The sequence below is a fragment of the Protomyctophum parallelum genome, assembly GCF_964188405.1.
Source record: "Protomyctophum parallelum genome assembly, chromosome: 16".
Taxonomy (NCBI): domain Eukaryota; kingdom Metazoa; phylum Chordata; class Actinopteri; order Myctophiformes; family Myctophidae; genus Protomyctophum; species Protomyctophum parallelum.
Window position 1 is genome coordinate 8,960,362 of NC_139711.1, and position 23,506 is coordinate 8,983,867.

Sequence of the window (23,506 nt, forward strand, 5' to 3'; positions counted from 1 at the left end):
AACCCCCCCCAAGCTAAAGCGCCAGCGCTCACCCAGCAGTCTGCCGTCACCCAGGCGGATGTGTCCCTCTTCTCGCCCTTAGGGCGTCTTACTGGTATTATAAGATTAAAGAGCATTAGAACTTAAGTGGTCCAACTAGCAATAGAATGCCTGTACATATTCAGAAGCATATTCCATAAACCCCTAATGGTCTCATATATTTCATAAAAGGCCTCACATCTTTGAATTCTTAAAAAATAAATAAAAATGGTGCATTTATATAGCGCCTTTATCCAAGGCGCTTTACAGAGATTGTGCATTACATTCACCCATTCACACACCGATGGCAGCGGAAACCATGCAAGGCACCAACTAGCACATCGGGAGCAATTAGGGGTTCAGTGTCTTGCTCAAGGACACTTCGACAGTAACTCTGGGGGAGCCCGGGTTCGAACTGGCAACCTTACGGTTGCCATACAGGCACTCTACCCCTGAGCCACCGCCGCCTAACTGTTTGGCTCTGTGTAAAACAGCACCACATGGTTTAGAACGATAATACCAAAACATCATCATTTTACATTGTATAACTGTTTAAGAAACAGAGTGTGGGGGGGGGCTCCTCACGCACAAATCGCAGATTTGAGACTTGGCCTAGGGAAAAATGTAAGTATTTATTTGGCTTTAATCCTATTGCATTTTCCTCATTCAGGTGAAACGGGGATCGGCAAGTCGACGTTGATGAACACTCTGTTCAACACAACGTTTGAGCTCGAGGAGGCCAGCCACTACGAGAACAAAGTCCTGATGCGACCCAGAACGTATGACCTGCAGGAGAGCAACGTTAACCTGAAACTCACCGTGGTGGACACTGTGGGGTTTGGAGATCAGATCAATAAGGATGAAAGGTACAGATAATGGCAACATGTTTAATTATAAACCAATGTAGGCAGACATCTTCAAGAAATCCACACACACACACACACACACACACACACACACACACACACACACACACACACACACACACATACACACACACACACACACGTCACTATTCGTCATACTTTATAGGTCTTAGTCTTAAGTGGATAATATTATATACAGTAGTTCAAATATTGTATATAATTTGATATTTGACATTTAGGACATCTACAGTGGTTGCCTTGGCTGGGGCTTATAGATCAGCATCTTAAGGAGGAGTTTGTATGTTGGCATATACTACGTCGCTGTGCTTCTTTGTGTAAGTGAGTTGGAAGGAAAGAGATGGTAGAACATGGTTGGTGGAACTAATGCTGTGTCAAAAGACATCTGAAAGTTCCAACAACAGGGGGTTTAGGAAAAGGACATTCTTGGCTGCACAGTGGCTGTTGCAAAGCTTGTAACCAGGATACTAATTTGTCTCTGAAACAATGAGGCCAGCCACAGTGCACAGTGGCACCCCTGCTGGTGCATAGAAGACACGAGTGTGATGAAATGTATTTATATTGTCTGTATTGTATATTTTTCATTCAATCAATTTAAGAGTAAATAAAACTTTGTAGCCACAGTAGTTTCCATTTCCCCCCACCATAACCATACATCCCATCTAAATACATAAACACACGTAGCACTTGCCCTAACCTAGCCCCTTAGATAGCACTTTATGTAGACTTAGATAGTATTTTAGACAGACTTATAGCTTGTTACGTAGACAGCACTAGAATTGCATTTTATGTAGTCATAGCACTTTATAGTACACATGTATAATATATAATATAGTATAGTATGTATAGATAGATACTCCACTGTTACGTTCTTAGTTTATACATGATTCATGATAACTACTTTTTATATATGTGATGTATGCCATGCATTTGTGTTTTGCTAATGTAAGTCGCTCTGGATCAAGAGCGTCTGCTAAATGCCTAAATTGTAAATTGTAAAATAAGAACAAAATAAATAGTAATACGAGTGTGTGTGTGAGCGAGAGAGAGAGAGAGAGAGAGAGAGAGAGAGTATATGTATCAAGCCAGTGTGACACTTCAGGCTGATTTCCAACCTGCATTTGTTTCTTTTTACCTTCCTGTGCAGCTACAAAGCCATTGTGGACTACATTGACGCACAGTTTGAAAATTACCTCCAGGAGGAGATGAAAATCAAGCGCTCCTTATATAATTACCACGACACAAGGATCCACATCTGTCTGTATTTCATCGCCCCTACGGGCCACTCCCTGAAGTCCCTAGACCTGGTGACAATGAAGAAACTGGACAGCAAGGTATTCACTTTAGTTTATTGTAAAGGTGCTGAATGTTATATTTATTGGTTAAAACAAAAAGTTATTTCTTAAAACGTAAAATCTCTACATTTGGATATATTGCTGCTACTGTAGGCTATAAAGTGTGTGATTAGTAATAGTGGCCTCCCCGTGTCTTTAATAAACAGAAAATATTTGTTTCAGGTCAGGAGAGAGAACCATTCATTTCTCCTGTTCATTTTTCTCTTCCATCACTTAGATAGAACATAGAGCTATTTAACATGTATTTTAACTAAATGAGATACATTACTGCAGTTGGTGCTTTGCATGTGAAAATGCATTCCTAATCATTGTTTATATTTTCTTCCCTGTGTACCGTAGGTGAACATCATCCCTGTTATTGCAAAGGCAGACACAATATCAAAAAGCGAACTGCACAAATTTAAAATCAAGATTATGAGTGAGCTGGTCAGCAATGGAGTTCAGATATATCAGTTTCCCACTGAGGACGAAGCTGTTACTGAGATCAACTCTTCCATGAACGTGAGTCTCTGTCTGTCTGTCTGTCTGTCTGTCTGTCTGTCTGTCTGTCTGCCTGCCTGTCTGTCTGTCTGTCTGTCTGTCTGTCTGTCTGTCTGTCTGTCTGTCTGTCTGTCTGTCTGTCTGTCTGTCTGTCTGTCTGTCTGTCTGTCTGTCTGTCTGTCTGTCACTCACACATAAAGACATTACGCTCATATTTTGAGCGTATATGGACATTTACGACCATTCCTACGTTACGCGTGGAATTGACTTTGGCTGTAAACTATACGTATAGCCCATTTATTGCGCAGTCACTATTAATTATGTTCTATTACGCGAGGCGACACCAGATAAATCGCTTGGAAAAGAGGCGAAATGTGCTACACCCGTGATACGCCAAATGAAGCCATGGATTACGCCACCTTTGGTGAATGGCACGTGAGATTGATCGTACAGAATATACACGTACCCTCCCTTACGCACTTCATTTACTGTACACCTGGTCGTAAATGTCCTTCCTGAATCTGGCCCAGTGTTTGTCCTACAGCGACTACAGCTGTAGAGTCACTCTGCAGTGTTATTCTGCTGAGCCCCACAAGAAGCTTAATAGCCGAGGCTGTAGTCCAGCCTGTCCAGGGGTATTCAACTGGCGGCCCACGGGCCAAATGTGGCCCGCAGAGTGCCCCCTTGTGGCAGCTGGAAGAATATATATATATATATTTTTTTTTAATTATTTTTTTAATTTTTCGAGAGAGAGCTAATGAACGGTACAGGTATGGTGTGTGTGATGTGATGAAGTGTGAGATTACCATAATGACAGCAATCCTTAACCATATTCCATCATATTCAAAGGGCTTTTGGAGAAAAATGAGACAGACAACAGTCACTTTAGACTAGACTAGAGCACTGCAGAGGGCAGGTGTGTGCGTGTGTGTGTGTGTGTGTGTGTGTGTGTGTGTGTGTGTGTGTGTGTGTGTGTGTGTGTGTGTGTGTGTGTGTGTGTGTGTCCAGCTGGTGCTTGTCGACGGTCATTAATGTCATGGCAATTATGTTTATGCACTGTCCAGTAGGTCTACATAACATATACCTGTATAGACATCACTGTGCACAAATGTATTATAGATAAATCTCCGTGTTTGAGCACAAAATGCATTTTGAGGACCCAAAATGTATTGGGCACCCCGGCAAATATTTCCATTAATTTATCTGGCATGTATCAATGTAATCAGCAATAAGGACAAAAAGTATACAGTGAAACCCAGAGTTTCATTTTAGCTCAGAGACTGTAAAAAGTAGCTACTCTTAACGAGTCACTACATATATTACCTTGATATGGTATAGAGCGTCGCAGTCCCGCCCCCTTTCATGATGACGCCAGGCCCAGGAAATGAATCCCCACGCATTTTTCTCATAGACATTTCAAAAAGTATTTATTTAAAGACCTTTTAAGCGAAGCCAACTCGAGTCGTGACAAATCATGACAACAAACACAATATTTTGGACCAAACAAATAATTACAAAAAATTCTAATTCTTTTTTTGGCCCAACACATTGTGTTTATTGTCATGATTTGTCACGACAAGAGTTGGCTTTGTCCGCGGCGTATAAGCGTCTTTAAATAAATACTTTCTGAAAAGTCTATGAGGAAAATGAACGGGGATTTCTTTTTCGGGTCTCTCGAGGGGGCGGGACTGCGACGCTCTATACATGAGAAATGATTTAACTATACTGGGATTGCTTTCGTCTATATTCTGACCTTTGGTAAACATTTTGTGACAGGCTCATCTTCCGTTTGCGGTGGTGGGGAGCATGGATGAAGTGAAGATGGGGACCAAGATGGTGCGAGCGCGGCTGTACCCCTGGGGGTCAGTACAAGGTGAGTATCTATCTCTGCCCACCCAGTACATATATTTGACCGTTCAATAAAACAAAATTGTGTTGTTGAAATGAAAGGTTGACGTTAATGCCACAATGCTGTATGCTGTAATGATGTATGTAAACACAAAAGGCGGAGAGCCGTCATTAAAGGTTTATATTATAATGAATACATCCAGTTAAACTACTGAGGTCCAGGGGATCCTCAGCTAAATCATAGTTGTTTTAGCCTGCCGGGATTGTGGGCCAGCACCAAAGAAATGCGCAAAATAAGCAAAAAAGAAGAGCCACATCCGCCCGACCCAGAAGTGATAGCCCTCCATATCTGTAGTCTAGCCTCAATCCAGGCTGTGTGCTAATGAGCGGACGATGTTTATTCTTCGTGTGGCCTCGGATTCATGTTTTATTAGGCTCTAAACATGGTACTTTATACCATTCTGAGCACAAAAAAACACTAATAACCGGCGTGTGCACAGACGATCAGGATGTAGGCTGTTTCACCAGGGAAGTCAGGTGGGGTCCAGACGCGGAAAAATATATTTTTAAAGCTGGATTAATGCTTATTCATTAAATGTGAATGGCCAAGACGGCAATAATTGCTTTCCACAAGATATCTTGTGGATGGCGTGGAATAGGTTAGTTATGAACCTTATGGGTCTTAATCTCTGACAGTGTACAATGGAGCCATTTGTGTAGATTGTGGTCCCGCACAGGTCCGTGGCCTAAACTGGTCGTATTCTAAACGAAACAGGCTGAGAATCACTGTGCTAATCTACTACACGTGTGGTCTTGCAGTGGAGAACGAGAGCCACTGTGACTTTGTGAAGCTGAGAGAGATGCTGCTGCGCGTCAACATGGAGGACCTCCGGGAGCAGACGCACGCTCGCCACTATGAACTGTACCGCCGCTGCAAACTGGAAGAGATGGGCTTCAAGGACACGGACCCCGATAGCCGGCCTTTCAGGTCAGTGAAGGTTCACTGAGATGAAGCATGGCGCCCCCTATAGCTGCTGTAAGCTGTCATTTGACTGATTGAATAGGTGTTCAGGCAAGCATTTCTACGCACCCATCATAGCCACTTCTGACAACAGGGTGGTCCATTTAGATATGTCTCCCTCCAACGATGATACACCCGTGCTGCCTCACACACGATTACTGGCAAAGCTTTGCCTCCACCACACCAGCCTCTGCCTTTCTAGGCCTCCTCCACCATCCCAGTATCGATCTCTCTATAGTCCAGGGGTTCCCAAACGGTGGCACGTGCACCCCTTGTGGTGCGCGACCGCCCTCTAGAGGGTGCGTGACATGAAAAGACAAACGGCATCAAATCTGGTAAAATGACTGTTGTAAGGATGCATATATACAGTATACAGCAGCTGCATGTCTCTCGGTGCAGTAACATTCGGTGGTTATTTCATTTCATTCGGTGATTACAATCATATGTATGTATCATTAAACAAAAAAACTCTATGTGTTTCTTTTGGCCCTGCTCTTGTATATCCATGGAGGATGTTCTACGTCATGTTCACTGATTTAGCTTAGCATACTGCGTGGCAAATTCAGTGAACATAATAAGAGTGAAGCCATCAGAGCGAGGTTTAACTGTAATACTGTAATATAACTGAATTTATTGCAATCTATGGTTAAATCGCTGACAAGAATGTTGCTGTTATCCTTTAGGTCCTTTAGGCCAGTGGTTCCCAACCACTGGTACTAGTACCACTAGTGGTACTTGAGCCCCCCTCTGGTGGTACACAGAGGAGTCACCCAAAAAAGGAGAAAAAAGACAAAAGTGGAATGAAATATTTATATTACTACAGGTAGTTCTTCTGACCAAGCAACCAAGCTCTCCAGCCATGCTGAAATGAGCATGACAGCACACCTAGCCGTTAATAGAAGTTTTATTTTATAGAATAGAAGAGTTTTGTCAGAGCAGCAGCATTTTTGGCTTAGGAATGGAACAAAAAGGGCAGGTATACGCTTCTGTATTTTAACATCAGTTATTATTGTGGTACTTGGAGAGCCAAATATCTTCTGAGGTGGTACTTCAGTGTAAAAAGGTTGGGAACCAATTCTTTCGGCCCCTGTAATGCATTCTGACACTACGACTCATAGCATTGCAAGCGAATCAATCCCCCTCTCTGTCATGATGGCCAAACTGCAGTTATTTCTAGAATTATCGACTGCCATCAGCAGCCATGCATCCGTTCTTAACTTGATTTCGTGGTGTATAAGTGAATTGTGTGTTTTTGAGTGGGAGCTGGGACTGACATGACATGTTCATCTGTTGTGTGACCTTCAGCCTGCAGGAGACTTACCAAGCCAAGAGGAAGGAGTTTCTGGGGGAGTTGCAGCACAAGGAGGAGGAGATGAGGCAGATGTTTGTCAGCAAAGTGAAGGAGACGGAGGCAGAGCTGAAAGACAAAGAAAGAGAGGTAAAACATATGTTCATGTGATACTACACGCGCGCACGCACGCACACACACACACACACACACACACACACACACACACACACACACACACACACACACACACTTAATAATAATAATAATAAGTATTATTATTATTTTAAGTGTTAAATAGCTCTAGATTCGGATAGTAATCTATATAGTGTTTTTCTAGTAACAGTCTCAGCAGGAAAGTGAGGGGAGGACGGAGAAGGAGATCAGCCGGAGAATCGGTGCAGCTGTGTCTACCGAGCAATCTAAGTTCCTACTGTGGTCTATAAGCCAAGCCTACCTTAACTGAATTTTGCATATTAATTTTATTGGAGATTTTGGTTGTTGTACTGTATGTGTATTTTTGTTTGTTTTTAGTTTTAGTTTAGTTTTTGTTGTTGTTGTTTATTACAACCCACATGTCAAAGACATGGTCGGAGAGGAAAGGATGATGAAATGATGGCAGGGCACTGTTGTCAGGTGCCCAGAACTGGTGGCGAGCAAACTGACACTGTCGGCCAAGTCACAGCTAGGAGGGGAAAGAGGCACAACAGCTACGTAGAGTCTAGACAGTAGACATACTGTGGTGTGACAGTGGAGCTAACAACCGTATTGATAGACAAGAGGTGTTGGAGGGCAGTGATTCAGGACTTCCGAGTTGTTGTCGGATAGTCTGCACTATTGCATCACATAACATTGTTCCAAGCTGACAAATGGGTTCTCTTTCCTGATTGGAATAAATTGGCCCACCCGAAAATGGATTTTCTGTTTACTAAAGAGCTGGAGAGACAGGGAGACCTGTGTCAATGAACAAATATTTTACCAATGATTACTCTCAGAATGTAGAGCTTTAACTTTTTGTTTTTAAGCAAAGATACCAACGACAGCACAAAAATACAGTTGTTGTTGTTGTTGTTTATTCTGTTTGTAGCCTGTGAACAAAACCTTTTTCCTTTTTTAAATAGCCAGCCACTGTGTTGGAGAAAAGAAAAAAAAAAGAACTTTGTTTTGAGAGAGAGAGAGAGAAATGTCTCTGCTGACTCCTCTCTCCAGCTCCATGAGAGGTTTGAACAACTGAAGCGCATGCACCAGGAGGAGAAGAGGAACTTGGAGGAGAAGAGGAGAGACTTGGAGGAGGAGATGAATGCCTTCAACAGGAGGAAGGTGGCAGCTGAGACGCTGATGGGTCAGGCCCTGCAGGGCTGCTCGCAGCCCTTCAAGAAGGACAAGGACAAGAAGAAGTAAGTCCTTGTGTGTGTGTGTGTGTGTGTGTGTGTGTGTGTGTGTGTGTGTGTGTGTGTGTGTGTGTGTGTGTGTGTGTGTGTGTGTGCGCGCGCGTGCGTGCGTGCGTGTGTGTGTGCGCGTGCGTGCGTTGTGATTTTGTCTGATGAAGAAAAATCTGCATCAACTTTATTGTCACATCACAGGTTTACAGGTGTAAAAAAGTGGGTGAAATTATTTTTTGTACAAGCTCCATCGTTTGCCAGCCAGACGATCAGAGATGTCCGCTACTGATATGTCTGGGTAACTGTATGTTTTGGAATGGGCTCCTTGGATGACAGAGAAAACCAGTGCTAACAAACCTACCAACTAAAGCCACTGCTTTCGAAAATCAATTCTGATACTATGGCAGTATGAAGGACCGCCCCAAAGGCTATGCATTGGTGCTGCAATGCTGTTATCTTTGTACATTTCTGAATCGTTTCCGCCCATTCATTGATTTTAGATGTTACCAGATGTACCAGCAGGCGGAGATCTCTGATCACCTGGCTACGCGAGACTACAAGTGGTGGTAATATTACAAATATACTGTATATACTGCATTTTGTAGTGTGCAGACGTTATTTTACTCTCTTTTTCTGTTCAGCATCTGGTTCTCATTATTTATTGAATTTGTGTGCTTAGTGCTTTCACGCATGTTTGCATTAATTATTACGACTTCCAAGCAGTGGCTGCTTGTGACTTCAGTGTCACAGAGTTTAGAGTCATTAAACTAAATTCTCCAATGCTAATCAGAGATAATGAATTAAATGCAGCTATTCCTCAAGCCATTAGACGCTGTGCAGAGTCGGTCAGACCGAGGGGAGACAGAGAGCCGGACGTGACTAATGAGATAGTGTTACCTTGCCAGGAGCCATGTTGGCACAGACACTGATCCAGGGACAGATTGAGTGTGACACTGCATTGCCCAGACACAGTGGGAGGGTCACAGCCCTCTGACCTGGCAGACTGCGTCTCAGACGGGGGCTTTTCTGTTTACATATGACTGCTATCCAACGCCTCGTGTCACACAGATGAAGCTCAGATAGCCTGCGTTCCACTAGCAGCATTTGTTTTGTTCATAGTCATTTACATTTGTCCTTGACTCGTCTTGACACTGAAACAGCTTTGTAGAATCATATAAATTGTGTTTAAACCCTTAAGCTTTCTATTATATGGTGAATAGCGATAAAAGTCCGGTCTACAAAATATGACACGAAATTATAATACTACTACTAATAAATAATAATAATAATGAATCATTATTATTAGAAATAAAATTAAAAAGTGATTTTTTTAATGTGCCCAACATAGCGACGCCTTTTTAAAAGGTTATCAACATAGCAACGCCAGGGTTACTGCTGTTAAAGTGTTATAAAATGATTCCTTCGCCCACCAAATGCAATTAATGGCACATTCAACTGTATGCACTCTGTTGACTATAGCGCCCTCTACTGGAATTGTTTGAAAATATGAGATGAGACGTTCATGTCATGTCATCCTTTGGTTCATTCAATCTAACCAAAGGGCACAATGAAACATTGTGGTCTGGATTAGTTTGTTTGTTACTGTTAGCTTGTAAGGTACAGTGAATTAGCTTGTGAGGTACAGTGAAGTGAGGAATTGTTCTGCTTCAGCTCTTGTGATTGAGATATTGATTCGATTTCCTTGATGTTTCCTGTTTTATTCAAAGCTTTTAAACAAGAACACCTCACTGCACACACCAGTGGTGCATTTTTACATTGTCCATTTTATAATTTTCTTTCACTTTGATTTCTGTCTTATTTATCATATCTCGTGTTGTTGCCTGCCATATCCTTTTTCATATTTTCTTTCCTTTTTCAGTTGATTTATGGGACCAGGGAAACCAGGAATGTGTCTGCCACCAGCATGGGAACAGGGACTGTTATATTTGACATTACTAACTGACAATGTATGTGTGGACTCGATGACACTGTGGCAATGCACGTATGAGAGCCAGTGTTGGCCATAAGCCATTGTGTACTTATGGATGAAGAAGGTGGCTAAGCACAGTGGATTTAATGTGTCCCTCGCGCTGACTCTGCTAGATGTGTAATAACACAACTGTGGGCCGCTGTCATAACATAGCTTGTGTTGTTTTAGTGTGTTCATCTGCCATTGGAAATGTATCTCACATTTCAGTGAATAACTGAGAACTATTGTGCCTAAATTATGCTTTGTCGTAGGATGGTGTTGTTGGCTGAAACTAGCCTATCCACAGATAGGCTATTTGTGGCGCACGACGCCATGATTATCATACTACAAAGTATAAATCACTAGTCTTTAATGTGTGGACACTGGACAGGAGTTCAGATATTGACAGTGAACTGATGGTTTTGATTCAGTATATGCAATAACATATATTCAATGCATTTGTGAATCTTTCTATACATGCAAAGGGCTGGGCGATATGGCCAGAATCAAATATCACAATATTTTTCACCAAATACCTCAATAACGATAGTATGTTTATTAAATCCTTTACACATCACTAATGCCTATTTACTAGGTGGGTAAAGGCAAATAATAGAACAGCTAAAACAGTCACAATAATTGACTGTAATTCTGCCTTTAAAACCAGGATGAGACAACACTTTGCTATATCACTATATTTGTTAATCCCAGACGATATCTAGTCATAACACAACATCGACAGACTATCAATGTACAGTATTGCCCAGCCCTAATGCAAATGTCTGTAGATTACACTAATTACTAATTACGCCATTGCTGTCTTTAATACAGATATTCTAATATTCAAAGAAATTTCAATACAGTTGCTCATTTCTGTCTCAGGTTTTGTAATAAGAGAGCTAACGTTGGCTAGAACTCATTCTATGCCTACTATTTAGTTGAGGTCCACTCCTTTAGACAGTGTAGTGACACTAGAGAGGAAAGATGAAGATCTCTTGTTTGCCTTTACAACCAAATAAAGAATGACAAAACAGGAAAGAGCATCAGTTCATGTGTTTATTGACATACCCTAACATCCATCCATCCATCTTTTTTCTCTTTTCTGGGGAGAAAAACAGTATATTGGTAGTCCTAAACCCTGGTCCTACTGTACCATGAAGGATTTTTTTGTATTCACCAGCCTGGTGTAATATTCAAGATTCAAGGTGATCTTTATTGTTACATTTTGTGTACTGGTACATAATAATAAATAAAAAATATATACTGCTGAAGTGACAATGATACTGTGAGAAGAGAACACATGCAGTTGACTTGCTGGTAGGACAGTATACCAGGAAGGATCTCAAAGGACCAGGGTTTGTACCGTTGGTGCAAACATAATCCTCATCATCAATTAACCAAGCCATATTTCAGCCTATCCTTACATTTTAATTTAGTTTTTCATTCTCAATGAAGTTCAACAAACAAAACTACAACAATACCATTAATGAGCACCACTGAACTGTTTTCTCATTCCTGCTGGCTTATAATACCTGTAAATGTGGAGTTGGTGTATTTTTTTAAATTCCAGGACCATTGAATGTGGTTCTCAACTCGCATACTGTACTGCTGGTTTTATATTCAATAGTATATGTAATTCGAATGTGTTTAATAATAAGGCACTAGTTACTGTAGACCTGGGATGCCAAGTCCAAGTGAATGCAGTTAACTTGATAGGATAAAAACCCAGCAGTACTGGATCCCTGAGGTCCAGAGTTGGGAACACAATAGAGTGCATGTATACAATAAATCACAAATGCACCAAATGATGTAGCATGGAGGTCCAGTTGTATGCTTGATTGTTTTAAATTAAATTTCATTCATTCTAAATTAAATCAGCAGGTGTACTGTTTGGGACTGAAATGTGAATAGACCCCACCAGGACCTCCAGACCACATAAATAAATGACACTGGTATTATGACTTTGCCCTTTGTAGTGTTTTGATCAATGGTTTTCTTTCTTTTCGTAGCTGGTATAGTCTTCCATCTGCGTGCTCCTTAACGTCAGGAAGGAATTTGACTTAGAAGACTTTCTACTGCTTCAAAAGATTACAGATTAACAAGCTTAATATTTTTTACACCATAAAATAAAGTTTTTTTTTTAACACAATATATAGAGAGAGAAATATTCCTAACTGTCTCAACATCCCTGCAAGAGATCCACCTGGAGTCATCCAAGCCTTCTACATATTCTATCCTCCAGACGCACTGATACATAAATAGTGCTTCATACAGTAGCATGGTTTTATGTTAGTTTCTGCATGTCATTTGACAACCAGCCCTACATGTACTAAAAGATGCTTAATATGAAAGCCAGTGATCCTCATGTTTCTGTACTGAGCGTGATCCCTTGTTTTGGTTGCTATTCCTGATTAATGCCTTTTAACTAGTGATTTTATCTGCACTGTGAAATAATAAAGTAACAATAACAGTATCATCAGTTTTCTTTAAAGGACAACTTTAGTTCTTTTCAACTAAGGTTCATGTTTTAGGTTGTTATTAGAGAAACTAAAAGGTGAGTGTTAATTTTCTTTCATTTGCTGCTTTCTTTCGTTTTAGGGATTTTAGCTCTTTTTGACAGGGGGGCGGGGGCATTCGAGCATGGGGCTAAATATGTATTTTTTTACCAAATTTGACGGTGATTTATTTATTTATTATTTACTATAGTCCTAATAAACCCCAGGAAATTACATCTGGCCACAGAAGATCACATGATCTACTCCTGAATGTGAAGGTAGCCTACTGGGGGAAGGATTATACTCATGTGTGTATAGGCTCAATATGTCAGTTTGTCACATTCAATAGATCCTGTGATCTTTTGTGGCCAGATGTAATTTCTTGGGGTTTATTAGGACTATAGTAAATAATAATAATAAAATAAATCACCATAATATTTTGTAAAAAAATACATATTTAGCCCCATGCTCGAATGCCCCCGCCCCTCTGTCAAAAACTGCTAAAATCCCTAAAACAAAAGAAAGCAGCAAATGAAAGAAATTTAACACTCACCTTTTAGTTTATCTAATAACAACCTAAAACATGAAGCTTGGTTGAAAAAAACTAAAGTTGTCCTTTAAAGGATTGTAATTTATAAGCACTTTATTTAACAACATGTCAACCATGTTTGAGTTAATCTGCTAATCTGCCTTCCTAACCAACTAATGTGCAATATGTGCTCTTTAACAGGTCAAATAAGAACTATATCATACAGTTTTACGCTGGACATACACTACTATTATTGAGAATTGATACAGTGACTTGATCAATTTAAAGTTATTAAGGCTATAGCCTATAGGTCTGGGTGTCAGTGAAATGGTAAAATGGTGTGGTGTCTAAAGTATTAATGACGGTGAATTTGTATTTTATGCTTTAATAAAAAGCTACTTTCAAAGAAACTACTTGTTTTGTTGTCTTGTCTTGTTGCTCAGACTCCAGCATGCTTTAAAACTGAAAGAAGTGAATTAGTTTGCATTCAATGACCTCAGCGGGCTCCAGTACCAGAATGTTCCAGAAAGTATGAGTGGTCACCAGGTGAAAAACAAACAAAGCAACAACATGAATTAAACTTGCTTATTATATGGTTGCTATACGATCCTGTATAATTCTGTTAGTAGGCCTATAGTGTACAGTCAACTATGGGGTGTACTATATGAATACTACATGCATACCAAAATGTATTTAGCTCTACTACAGCTCGCATAATATGATTAATGTAAATGTGGTGTACAGGGACCCCCAGGGGTACTTGCTTGGGATGTACCAGGGGCCCCTGCTAAATGATTTATAGTAGGCCTAGTTAATATTCACCATTATTACAAACAACTTGTAAATACAAATAAGAGATCATATTAAAGAAAGTCTATATTTTTTCTAAGTTTTCTAAGTCTAAGTTTTATTTTCACTTTTACCGACTATACCTATGCTACAACAAATCTGACAATAAATTTCTGTAGTCTACCAAATTGACAGACCGTGATCTGACCAATGTTCTGAGATTGGGACACCAGAGAATCAGAGTCAGAGATAATACATTATATAAAATTGGGACTGTGGCGACAAGGCCAATTAATAACCATTTTAATTGGTTCTTATTTTTGGGCAGTCCTCTGTGAGGCGAATATGTCCTGCTGACATGCATTGCACATGATATGCAGGCATACATACACCTCTGAAACCCAAGCTGGGACCATGCATGGACCTAGAAATGTCTCGAAGGCCATAGTAGGGGGATACAGTGTGGAGGATCCGCCCTTTTTGTGGAAAGGTGGGACTAAGATTTTGTAATACACAGAATACGGAAAAATTACCCAATGGGGTTTTAGGAACAGGGAACGTCATCCACCAATGGCCAATGAGATCGTTCTCTGTATGGACATAGGGTAGTTTTATCCCAGCATGAGAGTCTGAGAACCCTTTCCCCGTCACCTTACGCCAGGGTAGGGGGGTGTGCGCATAGGAGGAAATCTTAAAAACGCTTAAACTTTCTTCTTGGAAGTTCATACTGACACTTTATTATTTATTTTGTATTTTTTATTAATCCATTAACCTCAATCGTGTGGATACTCCTTTTTACACGGCCGCTTTTCGCATATTATCATCCCAGCAAAACTTCCCTTCAACCAAGGTAAGCGGTCTGTTTAATCACGTGTTTCTAAACTGTATACATTTGTTAAATTACTCATTTTGGTAACGGTAGACATGTCTTAAACCAAATGCAGTTTAAAATGTCCAGTTGAAATATTTGTTTCTGCGTTATCTGTGGTTGTTTGCGTTTGTGTACGATGGGGAACATGTCCTGACATGTTATGACGCAGACGCGCTGTCTGAGCACACCAAAGTTCCCATATCCCGAACGGACGGACGCCCGGGTCGCGCTCATTGATTGGCTGGTTCGTTCACTTCGTAAACCAACCAACCAATCACAAGCCAAACTGTCTCCACGTTCTATGGGATGTAATTAAACCAGAGCCATATAGTTTTATTAGATGGCTCTGATCTGAACCAAACGCTACTACCGAAAATGGCCAATCTACAAGCTCGCAACCATAGATATAGTTTACTGTATATATGCTCACAACGCTGTATGGCCATTTTCTAGCCCTGAAACATGACTGCGTCATGTGAACCACGGCTAGCTATTTTCGTGCTGGGTCACCGTCAAACGACGAAGTATAAACCAAGGCTCACAAAATACCATTGAAAAACGACATATAAGTTGATCATAATAGATTGGGGTTTTAGAAAGTTTACATTTAATACGTAATGTATTCATGTATGGACACTGGACAGACGTATTCATGTATGGACACTGTGGACAGACATAATAATGGAAATACAACCCCTTTTTGGTCCAGTTAAATCCAGTTCAATGACAACTGGCTGAGCAGTAATGTAAGTAGGACTGTACAAGCAGGAATGTACATGTACATATTTGGACTCAAGTGAGAAGACAGGCACATGTTAAATATTCAAGCTTCAGTCATTTATTGCCAAAAAACTTTGAGAGTTTATTTAGAATTGGTTTCGGTGCCCTCAAAGACAACCACATAATAATTACATACAATAAGTGGCCACACAGATTAGGCTATAACAACAACATACACACTGTAGTGTAGACTATGACCTCACAAGCTTACAGAAGTGTTCATTTTACATATTAATGATCCCCTGATGTCCTAATGCCCTCATTTGACAGTAATTTATAATCAGGCAAATTTTAACTTCTAAAAATAATCAGTCTCAGAGTTTCTATATTGTTTTTTTTTTTATCAAACATGTAATCAGAAACATGTAATGACAATTTGTATTTATTTAACAAATTCTCATCTCACTGAGCATACAGTTTCTTTATAATATTTATCTTTTTAACGATTACAGATGCTTGACACAGTAACGACAGGACCCGGGGCATTGCCCTTTGCGGTGCAGTTGAAGGCACTCATGGATCGGGAGGGCCGCTACCAGCCCAAACTGAGCGGGCTGAGGCTCATCGAACAGGCAAACGACAACGGCCTGCGGATGACCGCCAGACTGCGGGAGTTTGAGGTGAAGGACCTTCACTTCCTGACCAGGTTCTTTGGTTTCAGCTCGGAGACCTTCTCCCTGGCCGTCAACCTGCTCGATCGCTTCATCTCCGTCATGAAGGTAAGAAGGGTTGTGTTAATCAAACCGATTTGATTTAATGGATAATTAAAGATGATCAACAATCAATCATTTAATCGTTTTGAACTTGCCATCCTTTAGGCATGTGAAATTGTGACTATAAATCTTCAAAATAGTGAACTTGTAGTTGTAGATTTATTTTTGCAAGACGCCGTTGTATGACAAAGTATAAAATAGGGCTCAAGGTGGTTAAAAAAACAATTGGAATCCTTTCACATCATATTTGTTGATACAGTATGTAAAAAGAACTGCATTTCTCTATTATTTGGAATCGTGAAGAAAATAATCAATCGTTGCAGCCCTAAAGGTAAGAAGATTGACATCTTCACATTGGTGTGTAATTGGTTGGTGTCCATTCAGATGCTTTGGCGGGTAACCAGACAATTTTAAAATAAAAGGTGGCTGCAAATTTGGTTTCCTTTCCTTTTTTTAACCACTTACAACTTGGTGATCCTACTTTGGGCATGTCATTATAGGCGGAAATGTGAAAAACAAAAATGGTAGATCTCTAAGCTCACACTGTGTCTCATGATGACACGTCGTGAGCCTGTAGACGAGGCATTTTTCCTGCACGACATGGTCTACTGTATGTCCAAGTATGACATAGGGCCAATGTGGTTAAGAGAGCATACAGTAAATGGTAAATGGTGCATTTATATAGCGCCTTTATCCAAGGCGCTTTACATAGATTGTGCATTACATTCACCCATTCATACACCGATTGCGGCGGAAGCCATGCAATGTACCAACCAGCACATCGGGAGCAATTTGGGGTTCAGTGTCTTGCCCAAGGACACTTCGACATGTAGACAGGAGGAGCCGGGATTCGAACCGCCGACCCATGGATCATTGGACGACCTGCTCTACCTCCTGAGCCACAGTCGCCACAGTAACATCGTTTTTGACATTGAATCCTTTCATCTAAACTTCTCGCTTCTTTGCTGTTCCAGATTCAGCCGAAGCACCTGTCCTGCGTGGGTCTGTGCTGCTTCTACATTGCCGTGAAGTCCACGGAGGAGGAGAGGCACGTTCCCATGGCCAACAACCTCATCCGCATCAGCCAGAAGCGCTTCACCGTGTCGGACATGATGCGGATGGAGAAGATCATCATGGAGAAGCTGTACTGGAAGGTGAAAGCTCCCACGGCGCTCCGCTTCCTCCGTCTGTTTCATGGCCACGTCCAGGAGCAGCTGGATGACGACAGGTGAGGAGAAGACTCCACTGTAAAATAAATTCAGTGGGGCATCAAACCCAAAGCTGATTTTGTTTGATTTAGGTGACCTTATCCCATTTAGGCCTGACCTCAACATTTAAAAAAAATCTTCTAGATTTTTCAAAATTAGCAGACCTACAAGCTCGTAGCTCGATCTGCTATTTTTCAATAGCTAAATTATAACAATGTTTAAAACACCAAAAGGGGTTCCCGCCCAAAATGGGTTATGCTACATAATGATTGAAGCAACACGGCTAATACAAATGTATAATGGGTGGATTACATTTAGGTGTGCTATATGCCTTGACCATACTATGCTTGCACATTATTAAATCCAGGGGTCAACAACATGTCCGTACACGGACAAACGTGTCTGTGGCAAGACTGTCTTAATCTTGTGGGAACAATAGGAGGACAATAGCTGACACCAAGTTTAATTATTGGTTGAGTAGGCTACAAGCAAGCGTTACAACTTTCAATGCAGTCGCAATGGCGCCCCTCTGGAGGAGACCTGGAAACAGCATGGTCGTGTTCATTGCCTGATGGAGGTTTGCTGTACATAAATGTAGGCTACTGCCACTGGCTATTGCGCACATAGTAATATGTAGTATTGTTGTCTCTGCTATCAGCACGACTGCTTGCTAAGAGAGACATGATTTGGGTCTCTAGATGTGTCTCCAGGTGACAACTAATTAATGAAATTAAAAAGGACCATTACTGCATCAAAAGTAATTAACTATACTATAAAAAAATGTCAAACATTGGCCAAATTGTCAAATAATGTAAGAAAGAGGCAAAACTTGTGAAAACAGCTGAACTATCATAACGTTGACCATGTGGTCCTTAAAACAAATAGCCTACGGTAATAGTTAACTGTTGGTCAAATATCCTATTAGCTGCCTTTCCCATTCTCTGCCTATGGTTTCTGGTAATATTATTGACCCCTTATATTATTGACCCCTTGTATGTCTGTGGCAAAAATCTAATTGTGAGAAAATGTCCACCACAAGATGGAAGTCGTAACACCTGCCTAAATCTAACAGCCATTCATTATGAACTCATTCAGCGCCAATTGTGCCTTTGACGCCTTCTGGTCCCAATGTGCTCCTGTAGTTTTTAACCCATGCAGGAAAACCAACGAAAAAAATCGGTGTAGAATTTAATTCCCCTGAAAAATGGCTAAGGGTACGGTCACACTTGCACAGTGGTTGCAGGTTCCGGCCGCCTGTTTGGTGTAGCCAGCGCAGCCTTAAAAAATGGATATGCATAAATTCAACACACAGAAAGCCAAAAAATAGCAATCACTCCGTTCCTATTGAAAACCATTGCAACAACTACAAAATTAAATGTGACCTTAACCTAAAGAGTGTTTTAGGGTGTATTATAGAATCTGAGCTAGGCTTTATCCGTGACCTACCAGCTTTAGCGGTAACTATTATCAAAGCGGTACTTTGATATTAACTTTGAATAGCATCAATATGAATTCCCTTATTCTTAGTAGTTGCTTCCTGTGTTTTGTTACCAAATGTATGTCTGCCATTGAGTAATTTCATATAACACCCATCAAACCCAATTACACTAACATACAATAAGTTGGGAATAATAATTGTTAATATTTACAAATGTCTTTACAGCAAGAACATCCTGAATCTTGAGAGACTGGAGGCTCAGCTTAAAGCTTGCCACTGCTCCTTTGCTTTCTCCAAAGTTAAGGTAAGCCATCAGAATTGTTTACCCATTTTATGATGGCCTACGGTAATTCCTGTTGAGTTTAGTCACTGAAAAACAAATACTACAATAATACATATGGAACAAAGACATTTTGTACTTGGTGAAGGGCAAGGCTTGATTACACTTAGGTCAGATTCTCACCTAATACTTCGGTAGACTCAGATCCGTATGGGCGGGGAAATTGGGATTCTTGCATATTTAATTGGCTGCGGTTTGCCTTCACACTGTCATTCGCAGGAATTGGAAACGCAGCAGGGGGGACCTTTATCAATGTGTTCCATTCATAAACTATAGCCTACACAGTGAAATCTATGGTGATAAAAATACACTCATAACGTGCATGTGTCGTGCAGACAGACAGACAGACAGACAGAATATTATGTAGGCTATAATACACTGCAGTGTTTTTATGTGTTTTCTTAAGCAATTGATTAATGTACACGTCCTCATTTCGATCAGGGCTTCAGTCTCCTTATTCGACCACGTCTATCCACAGTAACGGGACATCTTTGCGCTGCGTAAAATATGCCTTCTCCGTCTCCAACTGTGTTCAGCTCCTCACCCGCCACATTATGTTTGCTTCATTTCCTTTATTTACTGCGGATTGCATTCACACCTGCACCGAATCGTAGTCAAGTGCGATTCGAAGCGAAGCGAAACCCACGTTTTTGGGCGGAGTAAAATGCGGTTATTTGCTGCGCATTAGGATTCGAATGAGCCTTCACACCTGCCAAACGAAGCGCACTTTCTGACAATGCGCAGCAGGATTCGTTTTAATCGCAGCAAAGCTCTCTGGTATGAATGTGACCTTAAGGTGTCTTTAGCTTAGAAGCTACATTGTGCATTACATTCACCCATTCACATACATTCATACACCGATGGTAGGGGAAACCTAGCCCTGTAAACATGACTCTCGTATTCATACGAGAGTCATGACGCAACTTCACCCTGGTTTTTGCAGACGCTACATTTACAAATAATTAAATATATAAACATTCGCATTTCAAATATAAAGTACTCACAAAGTGTCCCACGGGTGTTAGTTAGTAGCAGCGCCAGCGATTAGAATGTCTGCATCCCGCGTTGTTTAATAAAAAGCATCTTTATCCGAGGTGTTATTTTGCCATTGGCTTTCAATTACGCGCCCCTATCGGTCGGGAGGAGGGTGGCACTCGGTGTGTTCGATATAGGTAGGCTGACCGCCCTGCCAATACAGACTAATATGCGAGTGCGCTCCCGGTGTGCAACTGTGGATTTCCCAAACGAACCCCGTTTGAAAAAAGTAGCCGGAGAGCTCGGACAAAAATGCTTTTTATTAAAGAACGCGGGACGCAGCAATTCTAATCGCTCGCGCTGCTACTAACTAACACCCGTAGGACACTTTGTGAGTACTTTATATTTGAAATCTGAATGTTTATATATACGGAAATCTTGTAAATGCAGCGACTGCAAAAAACAGGGCAAAGTTACTGCATGACTGTCATGATAATTATCATGGCAGTCATGTTCCAGGGCTAGGGGAAACCATGCAAGGCACAAACCTGCTCATCAGGAGCAATTAGGAGTTCAGCGTCTAGATTTGTTTTACGCTTTTCTGTCTTTATTGATAGTATCAAGTGAATTTAGACAGGAAAGAGGGAGAGAGAGAAGGGGAGACACACAGCATAGGTCGTCATGAACGGGACTCGAACATGCGGCGCGCTGTCAGGGCAAACTATATGTGACATGTGCCTGGACCTCTTGGTCAGCAGGCACTCCTTGTATACCTTTTTTAACAAACCTGCTAATTAATATCACTTCAAGTTAAAGTCCTTTATTGTCAAATAATAATATAATATAGTACCATTGGATTCTCCTCAGAGCGTCCATTTTTCGCATTTTATTTGCAGTCAGTGTACTTGTGCGGTCCCAAAACTTGGAAGACTCACATGTGCGCAGACATGAGCTGGTGATGGAATTTGTGATGTGGACAGTACAATTTGGCATCAGGTCACAGGCCACACCTTGCAAATATTTTCCAGTGGCATACTTTTGGGGGGGGGGGGGGGAAGACACGTGGCAAAGGCCATCGGGAGTCTAACCCGCGGCACGCAGTCAGGCTGGCTCAGCAGCCTAGGTGCCCAGACGTTTGAGCTAACCACCATTGGGCCACTATTTTTATATATATTTTTAACTACAGTTCAGGGCAGAAGTAAATGATCTTTGTATTTCTCCCTACAGCCCTCTCTGCTGGCCATGGCCTTGTTGTCTCTCGAAGCCCAGGAACATCATGACCCTGAGCACGCCGACGAAATATCTCTGGCTCTGCTGAGTTTGCAGAAGCATTTGAGCGTGAGTACCCAGTGCCATTCTGTCCTTTTAACACATTTAGACCTGAGGACGATTCTATAAATGCCTTCTAAATCCTAAAATCATTCTCAAACATTTTCATTTCAAGGACCACCAAAATTATATGTAATTGGCTGCAGACCCCCATCTGAAAATGTTGTTTCAGGGACACTCCAGAAGCAAAGATTTGAATAAAAAATGTCCGCTGTGAAAGAATATATGTTCAAAGTCCAGAATGGGTTAAACACATGTGCCGTAACTAGAGGCCAAACAGCCATGACGATGTGATTCAACTGTCATCTGATGGGTGTAGTTTTATTCTGTTGGGAAGCCAGAGCCATTATGCAACAGATTAATTTATAGGTGAGGGTTCATGCAGCATTTAGGCAAGGTAACGATTAATCATGATGTTGAATAGAATCTCTTGCGAGCATTGACGGGATTATGTTGTGACGCACGGTGAAGAAACGGATAGTAATGCTGTTTGATTGGCAATGGTTTTTAAATAGAAGCTGTGATGTGCTGCCAACAGTACAGGGTATTTATTCTGCGTTTTTCCTTCTGCAGATCAAAGATGGAGACCTAGTTTGCATGAGGGAGCTGGCTAGAAAATGGCTGATTGAATACACCACCACCAAGTGCTTCAAGCCACACGGCCAGAGACCCCGCTGGATTATTTCAGGAAGAACCGCACGTCAACTGAAGCACAGCTATTACAAAATAGCTCACCTTCCCACCATCCCAGAGTCGGTGTTTTAAAAGCAGTGTGTCTCAGTGGGTAGAACCACAAACCTGACCTCAAGCTTTTCTCTCCTTTTGACTTCAAATGTCAAAAAGTATTTGATAATGTTACATTAGAATGTCTGGGTTGCCCCATTGGGTCGTGGTGGTCAACCCACACACATCCCACCATTTTCCTTACAGGACTTTGTCATAGATGACGGAGTTCTTTAAGGAAAAGCACATTGCATTAACGTCAGCCTCACTGACTTAACGAGCATTGCCGAATTAATTCCTGCAGCCATCTAAACGTGATTTTTTTCTTTTTCATGGTTTGACTTGCTTGCACAAGTGTACAGTATGTTCTCGTTTGAATCGGTGCCATAGTACTCTGGTATTCCCTGGCATGGGTTGCTGGGTTTAAGCAAAAATAAGTATAGAACCACCTAGGTACCTCAGGCCACTATGTGGAAGAGGAGGGAGAAGGGTTTTGTGAACAGCAAAAAAATGGAACCAAGAAATCGGACCCAAAACCCTTAACTCCACCCTAGGTCGATTAACTGTCTGAACGCACACTCCTACCCAAGGTGATGAAAGATGTTTTTATTTTAAAACTTTGCCGGTTGTAGTCTGGTTTCTCCCGTGACCTGAAGCTAGAGTTGAGCCTGGCATGTTTGATTTGTTCGCTCATAGGATAGGCGTAATTCTTAGAGCTGAATGTTCTCCTTAATGGTTACCGATGAGTCATTTTATGCAAAGTTATTCAGAATAACTTGGCAAACCCCAAAATGAAGAACCGTTGTTAATGAATTGATTTCAGCGAGTAGATATTGAGTCTTTGCAGTGACATTCCTGTTTGGACTTTGTATTGTATTTCTGCTAACCCCCTTTCACATAAAGATTTGGCATTGAAAATGGATTTATTTTCATTATAAATTCTGAAACTGTTGGCTGACTATCATCTGGTTTTAACTATATACACAGTACTTGGACCTTTCAATAAAAATATTGAAAAGTAGCTTGCAGTACATTGTTTTATTTTATTAATAAATCCAATGTATATAAACA

General features: G+C 41.1%; 2 protein-coding genes across 5 annotated transcripts in view; both read left to right on the plus strand.

Moving 5' to 3' along the window:
• The window catches only part of LOC310873008 (septin-8-A-like), an 18,861-nt gene extending 6,040 nt beyond the window's left edge, over positions 1-12,821 (plus strand). For 2 of the 4 annotated variants that reach the window (XM_083785257.1, XM_083785260.1), the window contains 9 exons: positions 689-884; positions 2,050-2,236; positions 2,597-2,758; positions 4,514-4,610; positions 5,405-5,573; positions 6,912-7,044; positions 8,104-8,291; positions 8,777-8,842; positions 10,156-12,821. In XM_083785257.1, coding sequence (XP_083641383.1) covers positions 689-884; positions 2,050-2,236; positions 2,597-2,758; positions 4,514-4,610; positions 5,405-5,573; positions 6,912-7,044; positions 8,104-8,291; positions 8,777-8,842; positions 10,156-10,159 — 1,202 coding nt within the window. In that variant the 3' untranslated portion in view covers positions 10,160-12,821. The remainder of the gene's footprint in view (positions 1-688; positions 885-2,049; positions 2,237-2,596; positions 2,759-4,513; positions 4,611-5,404; positions 5,574-6,911; positions 7,045-8,103; positions 8,292-8,776; positions 8,843-10,155) is intronic. The other 2 variants (XM_083785258.1, XM_083785259.1) reach the window with 2 other exon arrangements.
• Positions 12,822-14,681: 1,860 nt separating this feature from the next.
• On the plus strand, positions 14,682-23,456 carry ccng1 (cyclin G1). Its single transcript, XM_083785446.1, has 6 exons — positions 14,682-14,908; positions 16,162-16,428; positions 17,397-17,650; positions 19,294-19,372; positions 21,611-21,721; positions 22,286-23,456. Exons 2-6 carry the CDS (start codon positions 16,162-16,164, stop codon positions 22,475-22,477), a joined length of 903 nt encoding a protein of 300 aa, XP_083641572.1. The 5' UTR covers positions 14,682-14,908; the 3' UTR covers positions 22,478-23,456.
• The last annotated feature ends 50 nt before the right edge of the window (positions 23,457-23,506 follow it).